Source organism: Kwoniella botswanensis, chromosome 1 (genome assembly GCF_036426115.1).
Source record: "Kwoniella botswanensis chromosome 1, complete sequence".
NCBI classification, from domain to species: Eukaryota; Fungi; Basidiomycota; class Tremellomycetes; order Tremellales; family Cryptococcaceae; genus Kwoniella; species Kwoniella botswanensis.
The window spans coordinates 17,635,671-17,647,823 of record NC_088599.1 but is presented as its reverse complement, the minus strand read 5'-3'; the positions used below and the strand labels follow the sequence as shown (position 1 = coordinate 17,647,823).

Below are 12,153 nucleotides of genomic sequence, written 5' to 3'. Positions count from 1 at the left end.
ACACACGTACATCAACAAACAAACAAACACCAACGCACATCTCGCTTAACCAATTCCTTTTCTTTCCTCCTGTTCTTCACCCATCATCAGCCCTTGACACTTTTGTAAATATCATTAGCTGCAACATCACGATTCACCTACACAGTCGCTCTTTCTATTTGACCTAAAACTGGCTAATGGCCGCCAGACAACGATGGACCCCGAACAACCTCCTGAGCCAGCTCACCTTACCGTTCGAACCATCGATTCAGCCCTTCACACCCCATTAGTCAGAAGGAGGTCAGAATCGGCTCTTGCTGATCATGCTCGAGGACAGATACCGTCTGCAGTCCGAGTCGGGAGACGTCGTTCTACGCCTTATTTACCTTCTGAGCTGTCACAGCGACCAATCCGTTTTGCATCTAACACCGAGGAGTTCTTTGCTCAATGTCATATATCCGATGTACGAGTAGTCTCCACGCCAAATTTACCTTCTTGTACATTACTTTTCACAAACTTCATATACCGACCTTTCTCTTCCTCAGCGGCCTATCATCCTCCGACTCAAAGTTGGTATAGGAATCCCAGGGATGAAAATAAATGGATAGTTGATGAACCGCCGAAAAGGAAATTCAACCAACTACCTTTCCATTTCATGTGAGTTTATATTGCTAATTCGAGTAAAGCACATCGAACACATCATCTTGGTAAGGGAGAGTTAACTGATTTATCATCTGGATATTAGGGAATGGATATATACATATCTCCCGATACATCAAGATCGAGTGAACTTCGCCCAAACATCTTCCAAACCTATGCAAGCTTATTTCAAAATACGCTGCCACAAATATGGATTCGGTAGACCATTACTTGAAGTAACAAAGAAGACTTGGATTCAAGTTTGGGACGAAGTGAGGGATCATTGGAAGACTTGTGATGTACCTTATTGTACGAGTGAGCTACATTTCTTCCGCTGCTTTTCTGTTGAGAGGTACACAGCTCATATCGATGCCTTGTCAGATGCAGGAAGGAATCTGGGAAGTATGCCATTCTCTCCTCCCATCAGCGTAGAAACTTCCCTCTCACCTTCCGGAGAAGCTACACCGTGGTCGACAGATACTGGTGTTAGCATTTCGCCAAACAATTCACCAAGTCAGTAAGTCCCATCGGCAAATTCAGAGTGACACCCCGATCAGCTCTGATAGATCATGCCATTACTAGACTAGATGCCGCACGGATTGACTCTCACCAAAGAGTCACCGCAAATCCTCTGATCGAATATTACATTCAGTCAGAGGGACAGGTAGGACCCGATAAATTTCTGGGTTGTAGGTTCCGGAAATCAAGGAAGAGGATCAGCCTGAAGGAGATTAAGGGTGAGTGTTAATGATTATCAACAAATCATCATAAATCATGTCGCTTCCATCATGTACATTGGCTACGTTATTTTATTTTTTTGGAATTGTATCAGCCTTTTCCTAGCATCGCTTTCGTTTATCCTTCATGATGTGATATGACCCTGTGTGATGTTGTCTGTCTTCTGTCGTCTTACTTTTCGACTCTCTCAAATACTCTTGACCTGGCCCTTACCTGCTTGTCGCTCACATAGACCGCATCAGCGATTTTCTCCGTCGCCGACCACATCACCACACGCCCCCACCGGAAAACCTTCATGATCATCCTTCTCTCGCTTACGCACTCTTGAACGATCCGCCACAGTTGTCTCTTGTGGTCAAAGTCAATATCGTTTCGGGTAACTGGGGTGAGATCAGATATGGATACTATGTTCTGCACAATGCGGATGGAATCACACTCTTGGATGCCATGCATTCATTACAGCTAAGGTGACTTTCCTCCTCACCGAGATACTCATCTCTGGCGTACCGCTGTACTGATTGATTCTCGTTGTACTAAAGTTTGAACCAGAACATCAAACGTTTTCAGAAAATCCCAATGTACCAAGACATGCTGGATGAGGATCAATACAAAGCTGTTCGAGATACCTCAGCTTATCTGCGGATGAAGAGGTCATTTAACAGGAAAGTTCAGAAGTTCGCGTTACGGACTCGACCTCGGTAAGTCTTCCTTGTTGCGGGAGAAGTGATCAAGACTGGCACTGACGGAAGCTAAACGTATTTCAGATCTGTTGTTAATGATGTAAGATATCTTGGATATTCAGATGAGCAATTAAAAGCCGACTTGTTAGGACGATATAGAGACTGGGCAGAGTTCGAAATATGGTTCGCTGCTCAACCTCTTCCAGCTCGTACGTACCCTCGAAAAAACTCCAAATGATACACTTTGCTAAATTATCATCTGAAAATAACGAATAGCCTTCATCGATAAGTTCTCTAACTGGTCAGGAAGAGTTCGAAAGAAGAATATCGCACCATGGAATCAACTTCATCTGCTGTCTGGTAGTGCATTACAAGTATTGAGTAATTCAGCTTGTGGGTGACCGGACCATTTGAAATCATATCTTTTCGTGTTAGCCCTTATTGATTGGTATTGGTTTTTTTCTGAAAATCACTATAGTGCCGGACTTTGTCCTTCAACAAACCAATCTTCCGCAAGTTGCCGAATCACCATGGGATGCTATCGACCTACCTCCCATGCCTGAAACAGGATTTCTCCCGCAAAAAGGACCCATCTTCGATTCACCCACAGAAATCACTCCTCCTCTTGAAGCTTCAGGATCCTGCCACCCTCATGGCACGTCAAAAACTCCTCAAAGGAAACACTATCGTTCCCCCACTGGACGAAATATTGACTCCAGATATCCTGTTTCGCCCAATGAAAGTGAAGAATCGGATTTACTACAAACTCCCCATCAGCCATCCGGCAGCTCCTCGAGTCCACGACAGACCATATCTGCCTTACAACGGGGACAGGAAGGACAAGTGGGAGTGGGACAAGAGGAAGAAGAAGAACCTGTCACTACTGGATATGCGAGTTCCGGAAGGACATACTCTCCGCCGCAAAAACCAGAAGGGTACGTTCCTGTGCCGACTCCGAGAAGGAGAGTACCACTCAATCCTATTCAGGAGTTATCTGCTTCTGGGGGAGCTGCATCCAGTGGAGGAGGGGCATTACAGCTTGGTGGTCTGTTAGAAACGCAAAAGCAACATGAGGAACAGGGTGGTGGTGGAGAGGCTTCGACGTCGCAAGCTGGTCAAGGTGTAGGTGTTGCTCCATCGTCAAGTATACAACAAAGTGGTGGAGCGACTCAGCCACCAGCTCGATATCAAACTTCTTCTCGATCGGGTAGTCCATCAAATGATCAATGTGGGCCGTCATCACAGCCTGGGAATCAGAATATGCCATAGGTGGTGGTGAATTGATGATCTACAAGCAAATTCATGATGCTATTACTCTTAAGATTCGGAATGAAAACCCGATGAGATCTTTCGATTGATTTGACATTCTGTAACTATATATTTAGTTTTAGTATCATGGACAATTATGATCTCCCTATATCTGTTGAATCGGTTGTCCACTTGTACTTGTTCGAATTCAAAATATATACTTTGTATTTTGTGTAGCGTTAGCATGAATTAGTATCATATCGTACATACTGACCTCGACGTCATAATCATTTCGAATGAATAGTATAGTCACTTGCCAAATACGTTGGAATTCCATTGCTGTGTAGTACTACATTAAATGAATGACATTTGATGATCATGACTATAATCAACTGTACTGGTATGGTATCCTGTGGTACGGAGTAACCAGGCAATACATCCCTTTCTCTTAGCAGCATACAAGATAAATATCTAGCTTAAACACGTTCACTCTCAACTTTCTCATAACCTTTATTCTTACTCTTCAACTTTGCCAATCTCTCTTTACCACCTCCATAGAAATATACTCCTAGACCTACGGGGATCACCATGAAACCTACTAACAGTATCAAGTATTTCAAAGGTGATGAGAGTGTAGGGTAACTTTCGAGTAGATCGAGGTCGGAATCAGGTTCGTCCATTGTGTGTTCTTCTTCCGAGGGAATGATGTCGTCCTCTGAGGTGGTGATTGGGACTATATCATCTTCGTCCTGTTCGTTTTGTTGTTGAATAGGTGCGCGCGACGTTGTATTTTAAGGTGAGTAGGTATGAGTGAGTGAGCGATCGTATTCGTAATGTAAGTTGATGTCCAATCGAATAGGTGATATAAAGTAAAAATAAAAAATGCATAGCTTTAGAATTTACTCTCTTGTATTTTGTTTTAACATTCCGCCCACGTCCAGCCTACCGCTGTTTTTAGATGGAAAATTATAATTCAACACGGAAAGGTACCTGATTGCCTTCTTCATCCGTCTCATGCTCGATTGGTAACTAAACAACGAGATCTGTCAGCTTGACTACTCCCAGGGGAAAACGAGATAAGAGGAAAGCTCACCTCTCCTGAAGCGACGATCGTGACTTGTTCGGTTGGTTTATCACCTCGAGCGGTCTTGACGCCCTCCATGGCGTAGACTACGTCCATACCTTCGATGACGTGGCCGAAGACGACCTGAATCGACAAGAGATTAACACATTGGGTTGACATGCCCTATGAAGGGAACTATGGTGTGACCTGGATATGGATACTCACGTGTTTACCATCCAACCATGAAGTCTTGACAGTACAGATGAAGAACTGATTGGATTGGAGTGAGTTGAGGCACTTCATTATCTAGGAGTGAGAAATACAACTCACTTGAGATCCATTGGTATCTCTACCAGCATTAGCCATGGCTATATACACACTACATTTAGTATGATCGTACAGCTATCTATGAGGGTAATGGGCTATCACATACAGAGTACACCAGGACCGGTGTGTCTTAATTTGAAGTTCTCATCTTCAAACTGTCAGAATTTGCAGTATTGTATTAGCTTGTGAATCCGACGAGCTGAGGACAACGTCAGCTGAGGGAGAGGCACCCACCTTGTTGCCGTAGATGGATTTACCACCCGTACCATCACCTTTGGTGAAATCACCACCTTGAATCCTGATTGTATACAACTTTATCAGCTCTGCCCATCTCCCCTCTCCCATATTCAATCATATACCTCCCGAACTATTCTAGATGGCCCACACTCACATGAAGTTCTTAATGATTCTATGGAAAGAGGATCCCTGATATCCATATCCCAACTCTTCACCGTCGGCAGTCTTACCCGTACATAACGCTCGGAAGTTCTCTACTGTCTTTGGGACGGTTCTACGGACATCAGACCGTTGTCAGCTTGGCACCTCGTCATGTTATCCGACTTTACTTGACTAACTTTCCGTACAGACCCATTACTACCCTACCGAGGGGTTTACCTCCATGTTCGACATCGAAGTAGACCTTTGTGATTTTCAATCAGTCAGCTTTATCTGAACCGCGACAAATGATCACCAGCTAACCTTGTTGGTAATGACCGGACCTTTGGCTGCATCTGCACTTCCGATGAAGAAGAGCAAAGCAGCAAGAACGGCAGCGAGGATGGGCAAGAGGGACAATCTGGCCATTTCTGTTTATCTCAAGATGGATCGAAGCCGTATGAATCGAGATGAAGAGATAGATGCAAGACAAAGGTGAATTCAGTCAATCGCAGTCTTTCTCTGTAGAAAGTGAGTTGTGAACGTGGAGGTCGGACCAAGGCGAGTCAAGTTACCCAAAGGGGTAATCATCAAAGGTGGCATGGGGTCTGTGCACGCGACGCGTCGAAGTGATATTGAAAATGTCAATGTCAGCCCATCGAATACAAACTCGTAATGTTCATGTTCAAGGTATAAAATAGCTCTCAGATACTCTTCTAATTCGATCTTCCTCATACACCCTCCTCCTTCTCATACTTATCTCAATCTGAAAATTAAATCACTTCTAAAATGGACGATTCCGACCCTATTTACACATTCTTCCCGGACTCCCTCCAATCTTCCTCCCCCCAGACGATCCTGTACGAAGCCCTCAACCTTCCTTCTTCAGCTACTCAAGAAGAGATCCGAAAGGCTTATAGGAAACTTGCACTACAGTATCATCCGGATAAACATTCCCATAAGAACGATGATAAAGAGAAAGAAGAGCTAAATAAGAAGTTTCAGAGGATCGGTTTCGCCTATACGATATTGAGTGATGAGAAGAGTAAGAAGAGGTATGATCGGACGGGTAAGACGGATGATAAGTTTGATTCGGTAGGGGATATGGAAGGAGGGTGGGAAGCGTACTTCGAGGGGCTGTTTAAGAGGGTAGATAGGAAGATACTGGATGAGGATAAGGAGAAATATCAGAGTGAGTTGAGTGAAATTGAGTCTATTGAGTCTAGTTCCCCTATATACACTTTACAGGATCAAAGAATCCATTATTACTCAACTTCCTTTTCTCCCATGCCATACTTTCACAAGTGATAGACAGTACGCTAATCTACATATCGTCCCACAACAGATTCATCCGAAGAGAAATCCGACCTAGTTTCATCATACAAATCCTCCAAAGGATCTCTCCCAACCATCCTGAACTACATCCCCCACTCAAGCTACACTGATGAAGATCGATTCATTCAAATAATCAATTCACTCATCGAATCAGGCGAGTTGGAATTGACCGATAAATGGGAAAAGACATCAACCGATCTCAAAGCGAAGGACAAACGACGTAAAGCAGGTGAGAAAGCTGCGAAGGAAGCTGAGAAGCAGGCCAAAGAATTGGGTGTGTGGGAGGAATTCTATGGTAATGGAGAGAAAGGTAAAAGAATGTCAGACAAACAGGAAGAGAAAGGGGAGGAGGAAGGGGGATTGGCAGCTTTGATATTGAAAAGACAACGTGATAGGGAGAATGGGTTGGATGCTTTGGAAGAGAAGTATAGGAAGATCGAGGAGGAACGAACCGCTAAGAAGGCTAAGAAGGGGAAGAAGGGAGAGAAGAATGGACAAATGCCAGTGAGTGATTACTTCTGCTCTTCCCGGAAGATGTCAAAGAATTGGAGTAGATGGCATATCCATGATACAATAAAACGATGGATGGAGGGTATCATATGGTGTTAATTGCCGAAAGTCGAAAAGGGACTATCATCTGAAATCATAGGAAACGACACACAGTGACACAGCTGATATACCCTTCTCTGCTATGGTAGGACATAAGCGATGCAGATTTCGAAGCTTTACAATCCAAGTTATTCTCCAAAAAGGATAAAGATGAAGAGAAGAAGGGAAACGGGAAGAAAAAGTCCAAGTAGATTCCTTCTTTACGATTTTCCACCTCATCTCTAACCAAATCCAGTCTCAGTATGTACAGTAAATGTCGAACCTATCACCTGTTGTATAACTATGAATCCACCAGATTCACATATCATTCTTAAAGTGTGGTTATGCATATAGTATATGACATTACATCTCAAGCTAAAACAAACAGTATCATACTGTACATACAAATTTACCTGGTACATTTGTGAAACCCAATATATCAAAATGCCGACCTATCATTCAATCTCCAATCCCTTAATGGACCCCACCAACTCCATCCCGATCCTGCACGCGTATCATCATTCCGATTCCCATTGGTATCTTGGTTATTACCCCTTGTCAATCTATTCCTTCTCCTATTACTATTCCGAGCATTAACGTCTGAAGATGAATTGGATGAATCTATATCTTCCCATTCACCTTCTTCCTGGCCTGAAGCTTGCGTTTGACCCTGTATTTGAAGTCTTTCACTTTGATCTCTCGTATTTTCTTTTTCCTTCAACCGCTGAGGTACGTCTGATCCCTGTACCTGCACTTGCGAAGGTGTATCTTCCCTTGATCTTGATCTACTTCCTCTTCTACTTCCACTCGGTTCATTTTCATTTCCATTCCCACCAGCAGTCCCACCCAACAACCTCTCCTCATTCAACCTTTCCCCAGCCTGTCTAAGTCTTCTAGCAGATTCTTCATGTTCTCTAATCCCGAACCTACCCAATCCCCAACCTATATCGTCAACCCCACCTTCTTCTATCCCCCTCTCATACCTTATCGCATGGGCATTGGGATTCGTGGAATTCCTTCTACTACCTTCTCTGCTCTGAGGTGGAGGAGAAGCCTCATGGAACACCCTCTGTCTCCTTTCGGCTCTAGCTAGAGCTTGCTGCTTGGTAGCTTCTTCATGAGCTTTACGTAACTTTCTCAGATAAATCACCAACAGTGTGGTAGGGAATGATAATAACTGAGATAGGTTTTTGGGAGGATGTAAAGAGGGTGTAGCGGATGTAGAAGAAGTTTCGGATGTGGTGGAAGTTTGACCTGGTCTAGCGCGGGAATGAGAGTTTGTAAGAGATCCTTCATTTTCATTTCCTAGAGCTATCGAATCAAATTCTACATGTTGTTGTTGTTGTTGGGTTGATCGATTTTGATTCTGGTTCAGGTCGTCTAATTCGATCGCACCAGATTCAGCGAGATGTTCATCATTGTTCTCCCTATCCCTATCCCTAGCTGTATTCCGCCGGGTCAGAGTTCCCGAAGCATGACTTGCTACTCTGGTAGATGTCTTGAGGATAGAAGTTACTCCAGATGTGAAATTATCTGCTATACCAGATAATGAGGTCGCCCGTAGTCTATTAGCACCATTGGCATTGTTTGCCCCTCCCGGACCGGAAGCTGCTGATCTAGCTCGAGAGGCGGCTTTGGCAGCTTTGCGTTTTTTCCGTTCGGCACGTTCCATGATGTCCTACGGATCGAAATAGATAAATAAATAAATAAGATTGTGTCAAATTGGATGAAGAGTTAAAAAGAAAATAATGACTTGATCAAGAGCTTCAATCAAAGACGGGTATGAAGAGAAAAAGGGACAAAAAACTTACCTCAACCTCCCCTATACCCATCCCACTACCAACCCACCACCACCATCCCAACCAGATCTGCCACAATACAGCCGCGAATAGTAAATGCTGTAACCAGTCGATCCCATCTTCCGCGACCGCAACGAAATTGAAACTTGTAGAAATGGCCGCAAGGAGCAATGACCCAAATCCGAATACTGCTGTACCACCATCAAACCTCCATGCTCGTCTTCGATTGACGAAGAAACCCCATATTACTAAGGAAATGGTGAAGATCAATAAGAGCGTAGAGTTGAATACGTTTCGAATTGCATCGGATATGTCTAATACGGTTTGATGAGGTGAGAGAGCGGAGAATACCAATGCGGATGATGCTATTGCTAGTGGACCTATGAATATATACAAAAAGACAAGATATCAGTCAATGCGTTGACTTTCGACTTTCGACTTTCGACTGAGAACGTTGAAACTTTCGATTTCGTGGTAGAGGGTAGTATAGTAGTTTCAGTGGGTGACTTACCAAGAACAAACATGATTAATCTAGCTTCCGTACGAGAGGGGTATAACATCGTCAGAAATTGGATATGTGTTATCTGCAATCGTCAAACAAATAAACGATCAATTGGTAAGCTTTTCATGGTGCTACGTGTAGCTTGAATGAGCTTCGGTTTCACTTACATTACTCAAACCATTATTTAGCGCTTGAAGGAAGAACCACGCAGCGCATCTACCTGTGTTCCAGCTCGTTGGAGGGATAGATACAGCCACATAGTCGAGATCGTATGGCCATATATCAGCAGAATCCGCTGAGTGTTGGAGGATGACGACGATCTTGATTATCACTGATATCAGGACGGTGAGGATGGAGAGTAGTTGGAGGATGTAATTTAGAGGAGCGAGGGGATAGTGGTATTGCGTTGTGACTATGGTGATATGGTTGAATACGAATTAGCATTCGTCGATGATGATATAATCCCTTGCACGAAAGATGCAGGAATGAGTAGTAAGGAGAATAGAGCAAGAGACAACTCACATAAGAGATGTATCAATAACACACATAATAGTGTAAATGTAATTCCATTGACCAACAATTGGATAGGTAAGGTATATGCAAAGTTTGGTTGATATTGCAGATATGGATCCGGTTCAACTATACCTTCCGTTATACCTAGTACATCACTGAGATTCATCTTGGGTTGAAGGTATCGTCGAAAGCGATCCGGAAGGGATGTACCGAGGTAGTTGGGTCAGAGATTGATTTGACCTTCGGCTGAGCGGTCTTCGTATGTATGTGAATGTGTGTTTCTTCACCTTGGAATTCTCATTTTTCTTGCGCTGTTTGATCCGTCTGATCCGGTCTTCAATGTTATATATATGGTAGACTAAGTATGACTGAATGTGTAAACATCAAACAGAAATAAAACCCGGTGTTGAACGTTGTTGGTGGTGGATTTTACTCGAAACGGCAACAACCAAAACATCATTCGTCCATCATCAATCCTTTCTTTCTTTCTTTCATCTTTCTTTCTATTCGTTACTTCGTTCAATAACACCTGAATTGACATTCGAATCATACGAAGGTTATCAAAGACTGTCCAACTCTCACTGAATAACAAAAGGTGAATATACCCCATACCCCTTACCCCTCTCTCGTGCAGAAAAAGGTTCATGATGTCCGCTCAGGGTGGATATAACTATACTCCAGAGGAACAAGCTGCAGCTGTGAGTGTATCTTCTGATTATATCATCTTTGTGAGTGACAGCTAATTGGAGTGATCTTCTGTCGTTTGTGACCAAAAGTGGGCAACGGTAAGTTCTTCATTTTTCCCCATTCTGTCGTAGCACAAAGACATGTAATTAATTGACGTTGCACCAATAGTATTACGCTCAACAAGGATACACCCCTGATCAAATATCAGCCGCCCTCGGTACCCCTTCATCTACTTCCAGCTCTTCAGCAGCCTACGGATATGGTGCAGGAGGTGGTGGTCAACCAGTCTACGCAGCAGCTCAACCAGGTCAATTCCAACCAGTCTACGATACCGATTTCCTAAATCAATCTTCAGCTTACGACTATGACCCATCTGCATCTACCGACTTAGCCAACACGACAGATAAGGATAACAAAGATAAAGGGAAAGGTAAAAAGGCTGACATACCGGTACAAGGTCAAAAGAGGGAAACGGTCATTAGGAAAGGGAATGGAAGGACTTGGGAAGATCCGACTTTAGTAGATTGGGATCCTAGTGAGTTATCTGTCTAAATCTGAACCATTACCATTCTTTTGATACTCTTCAATTCATTCGTTGTTGAGGGGAAGTACAATCACTCAGACTCAGAAATGGTCCAATTCCATCCTGTGTCACTGGATCTATTTCGTGGACCACTTATCTATTTTACATCTTCTGTTGCTATGATCGACACTATAGTCACTGACTCCAACCCGCTCTATTACACACCAGAATGGTTCCGTCTCTTCGTAGGGGACGTTTCCAACGATGTCAACGAACGTACGCTGGACGAGGCATTCGGTAAATACCCAAGTTATTGTAAATGTAAAGTTGTAAGGGATAGATTAAGTTTGAAGGTGAGTCCTACCCTTACTTGAGTGAGAGAAAATCATAATCATAATCACAATCGCAATCACCTTTTCCAACCATCAATCACAAAAAATCAATGATTCATGTGTTTGACTTTGATTGCTAATAACACAACTTTGGTTTCGTTCAACTATAGGCAAAATATGGTTTTATAGCTTTCAAAGATCCTGAAGATTTCTTAAAAGCATGGAAAGAGATGGATGGTGGGTTTATTACTTGTCTGTTCCCTTGTGTTTGGTGTCCGCTTGAGCTGATTATGACGAACACCACATGATGCCATCAGGCAAATACGTCGGTAATAGACCTATCAGGTTGACAAAGATCAAAGATGATAAATACGGTAAGATTGATACTGTACAAATAGGTAACAAAAAGGTGAGTACCGTTTCTCTAAGTAGTTTGATCTCCTTTGGATTTTGGATTATACGAAGTTTAGCTGATTTTGTGTGACTTGCATGTAGGCCAAACAATTAGAGAAGGTCAGGAAGAATAAAGGTAAACCATTAGATGGTAGACCTGTACCTTGGTAGAATCCCATCTTACATCACACGTCAAATAATGGTTTGACATGCCTGAGGCGTCCTCAATTCTTTTTCTTCAAACTAAATGACTTTGTCAAATTGATAGAAATGACAAATCGATCTGAAGCCCCTATCAATGTATAATGGATGTATCTTACCAAATATTGCTCGGCTTCCATCGCTGTACAGTATGACGAATATATCATATTCTCATGTGTCTGCATAACATGTTTGTCATCTTGTTATTGACCCCTGACCAATAACATAAAA

General features: G+C 43.0%; 6 protein-coding genes across 6 annotated transcripts; 3 read left to right on the top strand and 3 right to left on the bottom strand.

Annotated features, from left to right (window-relative positions):
- Nucleotides 1-193: 193 nt before the first annotated feature.
- L199_006674 (uncharacterized protein) lies at nucleotides 194-3,305 on the top strand (the record flags this gene model as incomplete). The annotated part of the gene is made up of 9 exons (XM_064892372.1): nucleotides 194-636; nucleotides 725-933; nucleotides 1,000-1,135; nucleotides 1,201-1,355; nucleotides 1,589-1,823; nucleotides 1,896-2,054; nucleotides 2,121-2,245; nucleotides 2,313-2,429; nucleotides 2,515-3,305. 9 exons carry the CDS (start codon nucleotides 194-196, stop codon nucleotides 3,303-3,305), a joined length of 2,370 nt encoding a protein of 789 aa, XP_064748444.1.
- A 455-nt stretch (nucleotides 3,306-3,760) lies between these two features.
- L199_006673 (uncharacterized protein) lies at nucleotides 3,761-3,964 on the bottom strand (the record flags this gene model as incomplete). The annotated part of the gene is made up of 1 exon (XM_064892371.1): nucleotides 3,761-3,964. The coding sequence occupies one exon, from the start codon at nucleotides 3,962-3,964 to the stop codon at nucleotides 3,761-3,763; it is 204 nt and encodes a 67-aa protein (XP_064748443.1).
- A 286-nt stretch (nucleotides 3,965-4,250) lies between these two features.
- Nucleotides 4,251-5,478, bottom strand: L199_006672 (peptidyl-prolyl cis-trans isomerase B; the record flags this gene model as incomplete). Its single annotated transcript, XM_064892370.1, has 9 exons — nucleotides 4,251-4,313; nucleotides 4,378-4,491; nucleotides 4,573-4,617; nucleotides 4,678-4,715; nucleotides 4,781-4,829; nucleotides 4,909-4,972; nucleotides 5,066-5,185; nucleotides 5,250-5,314; nucleotides 5,374-5,478. 9 exons carry the CDS (start codon nucleotides 5,476-5,478, stop codon nucleotides 4,251-4,253), a joined length of 663 nt encoding a protein of 220 aa, XP_064748442.1.
- A 360-nt stretch (nucleotides 5,479-5,838) lies between these two features.
- On the top strand, nucleotides 5,839-7,184 carry L199_006671 (uncharacterized protein; the record flags this gene model as incomplete). The annotated part of the gene is made up of 3 exons (XM_064892369.1): nucleotides 5,839-6,241; nucleotides 6,395-6,888; nucleotides 7,083-7,184. The coding sequence occupies 3 exons, from the start codon at nucleotides 5,839-5,841 to the stop codon at nucleotides 7,182-7,184; spliced, it is 999 nt and encodes a 332-aa protein (XP_064748441.1).
- A 227-nt stretch (nucleotides 7,185-7,411) lies between these two features.
- On the bottom strand, nucleotides 7,412-9,952 carry L199_006670 (uncharacterized protein; the record flags this gene model as incomplete). Its single annotated transcript, XM_064892368.1, has 5 exons — nucleotides 7,412-8,650; nucleotides 8,784-9,151; nucleotides 9,283-9,355; nucleotides 9,441-9,685; nucleotides 9,796-9,952. 5 exons carry the CDS (start codon nucleotides 9,950-9,952, stop codon nucleotides 7,412-7,414), a joined length of 2,082 nt encoding a protein of 693 aa, XP_064748440.1.
- A 481-nt stretch (nucleotides 9,953-10,433) lies between these two features.
- On the top strand, nucleotides 10,434-11,892 carry L199_006669 (uncharacterized protein; the record flags this gene model as incomplete). Its single annotated transcript, XM_064892367.1, has 6 exons — nucleotides 10,434-10,484; nucleotides 10,642-11,008; nucleotides 11,225-11,349; nucleotides 11,499-11,565; nucleotides 11,646-11,737; nucleotides 11,824-11,892. 6 exons carry the CDS (start codon nucleotides 10,434-10,436, stop codon nucleotides 11,890-11,892), a joined length of 771 nt encoding a protein of 256 aa, XP_064748439.1.
- Between the last annotated feature and the right edge of the window lie 261 nt (nucleotides 11,893-12,153).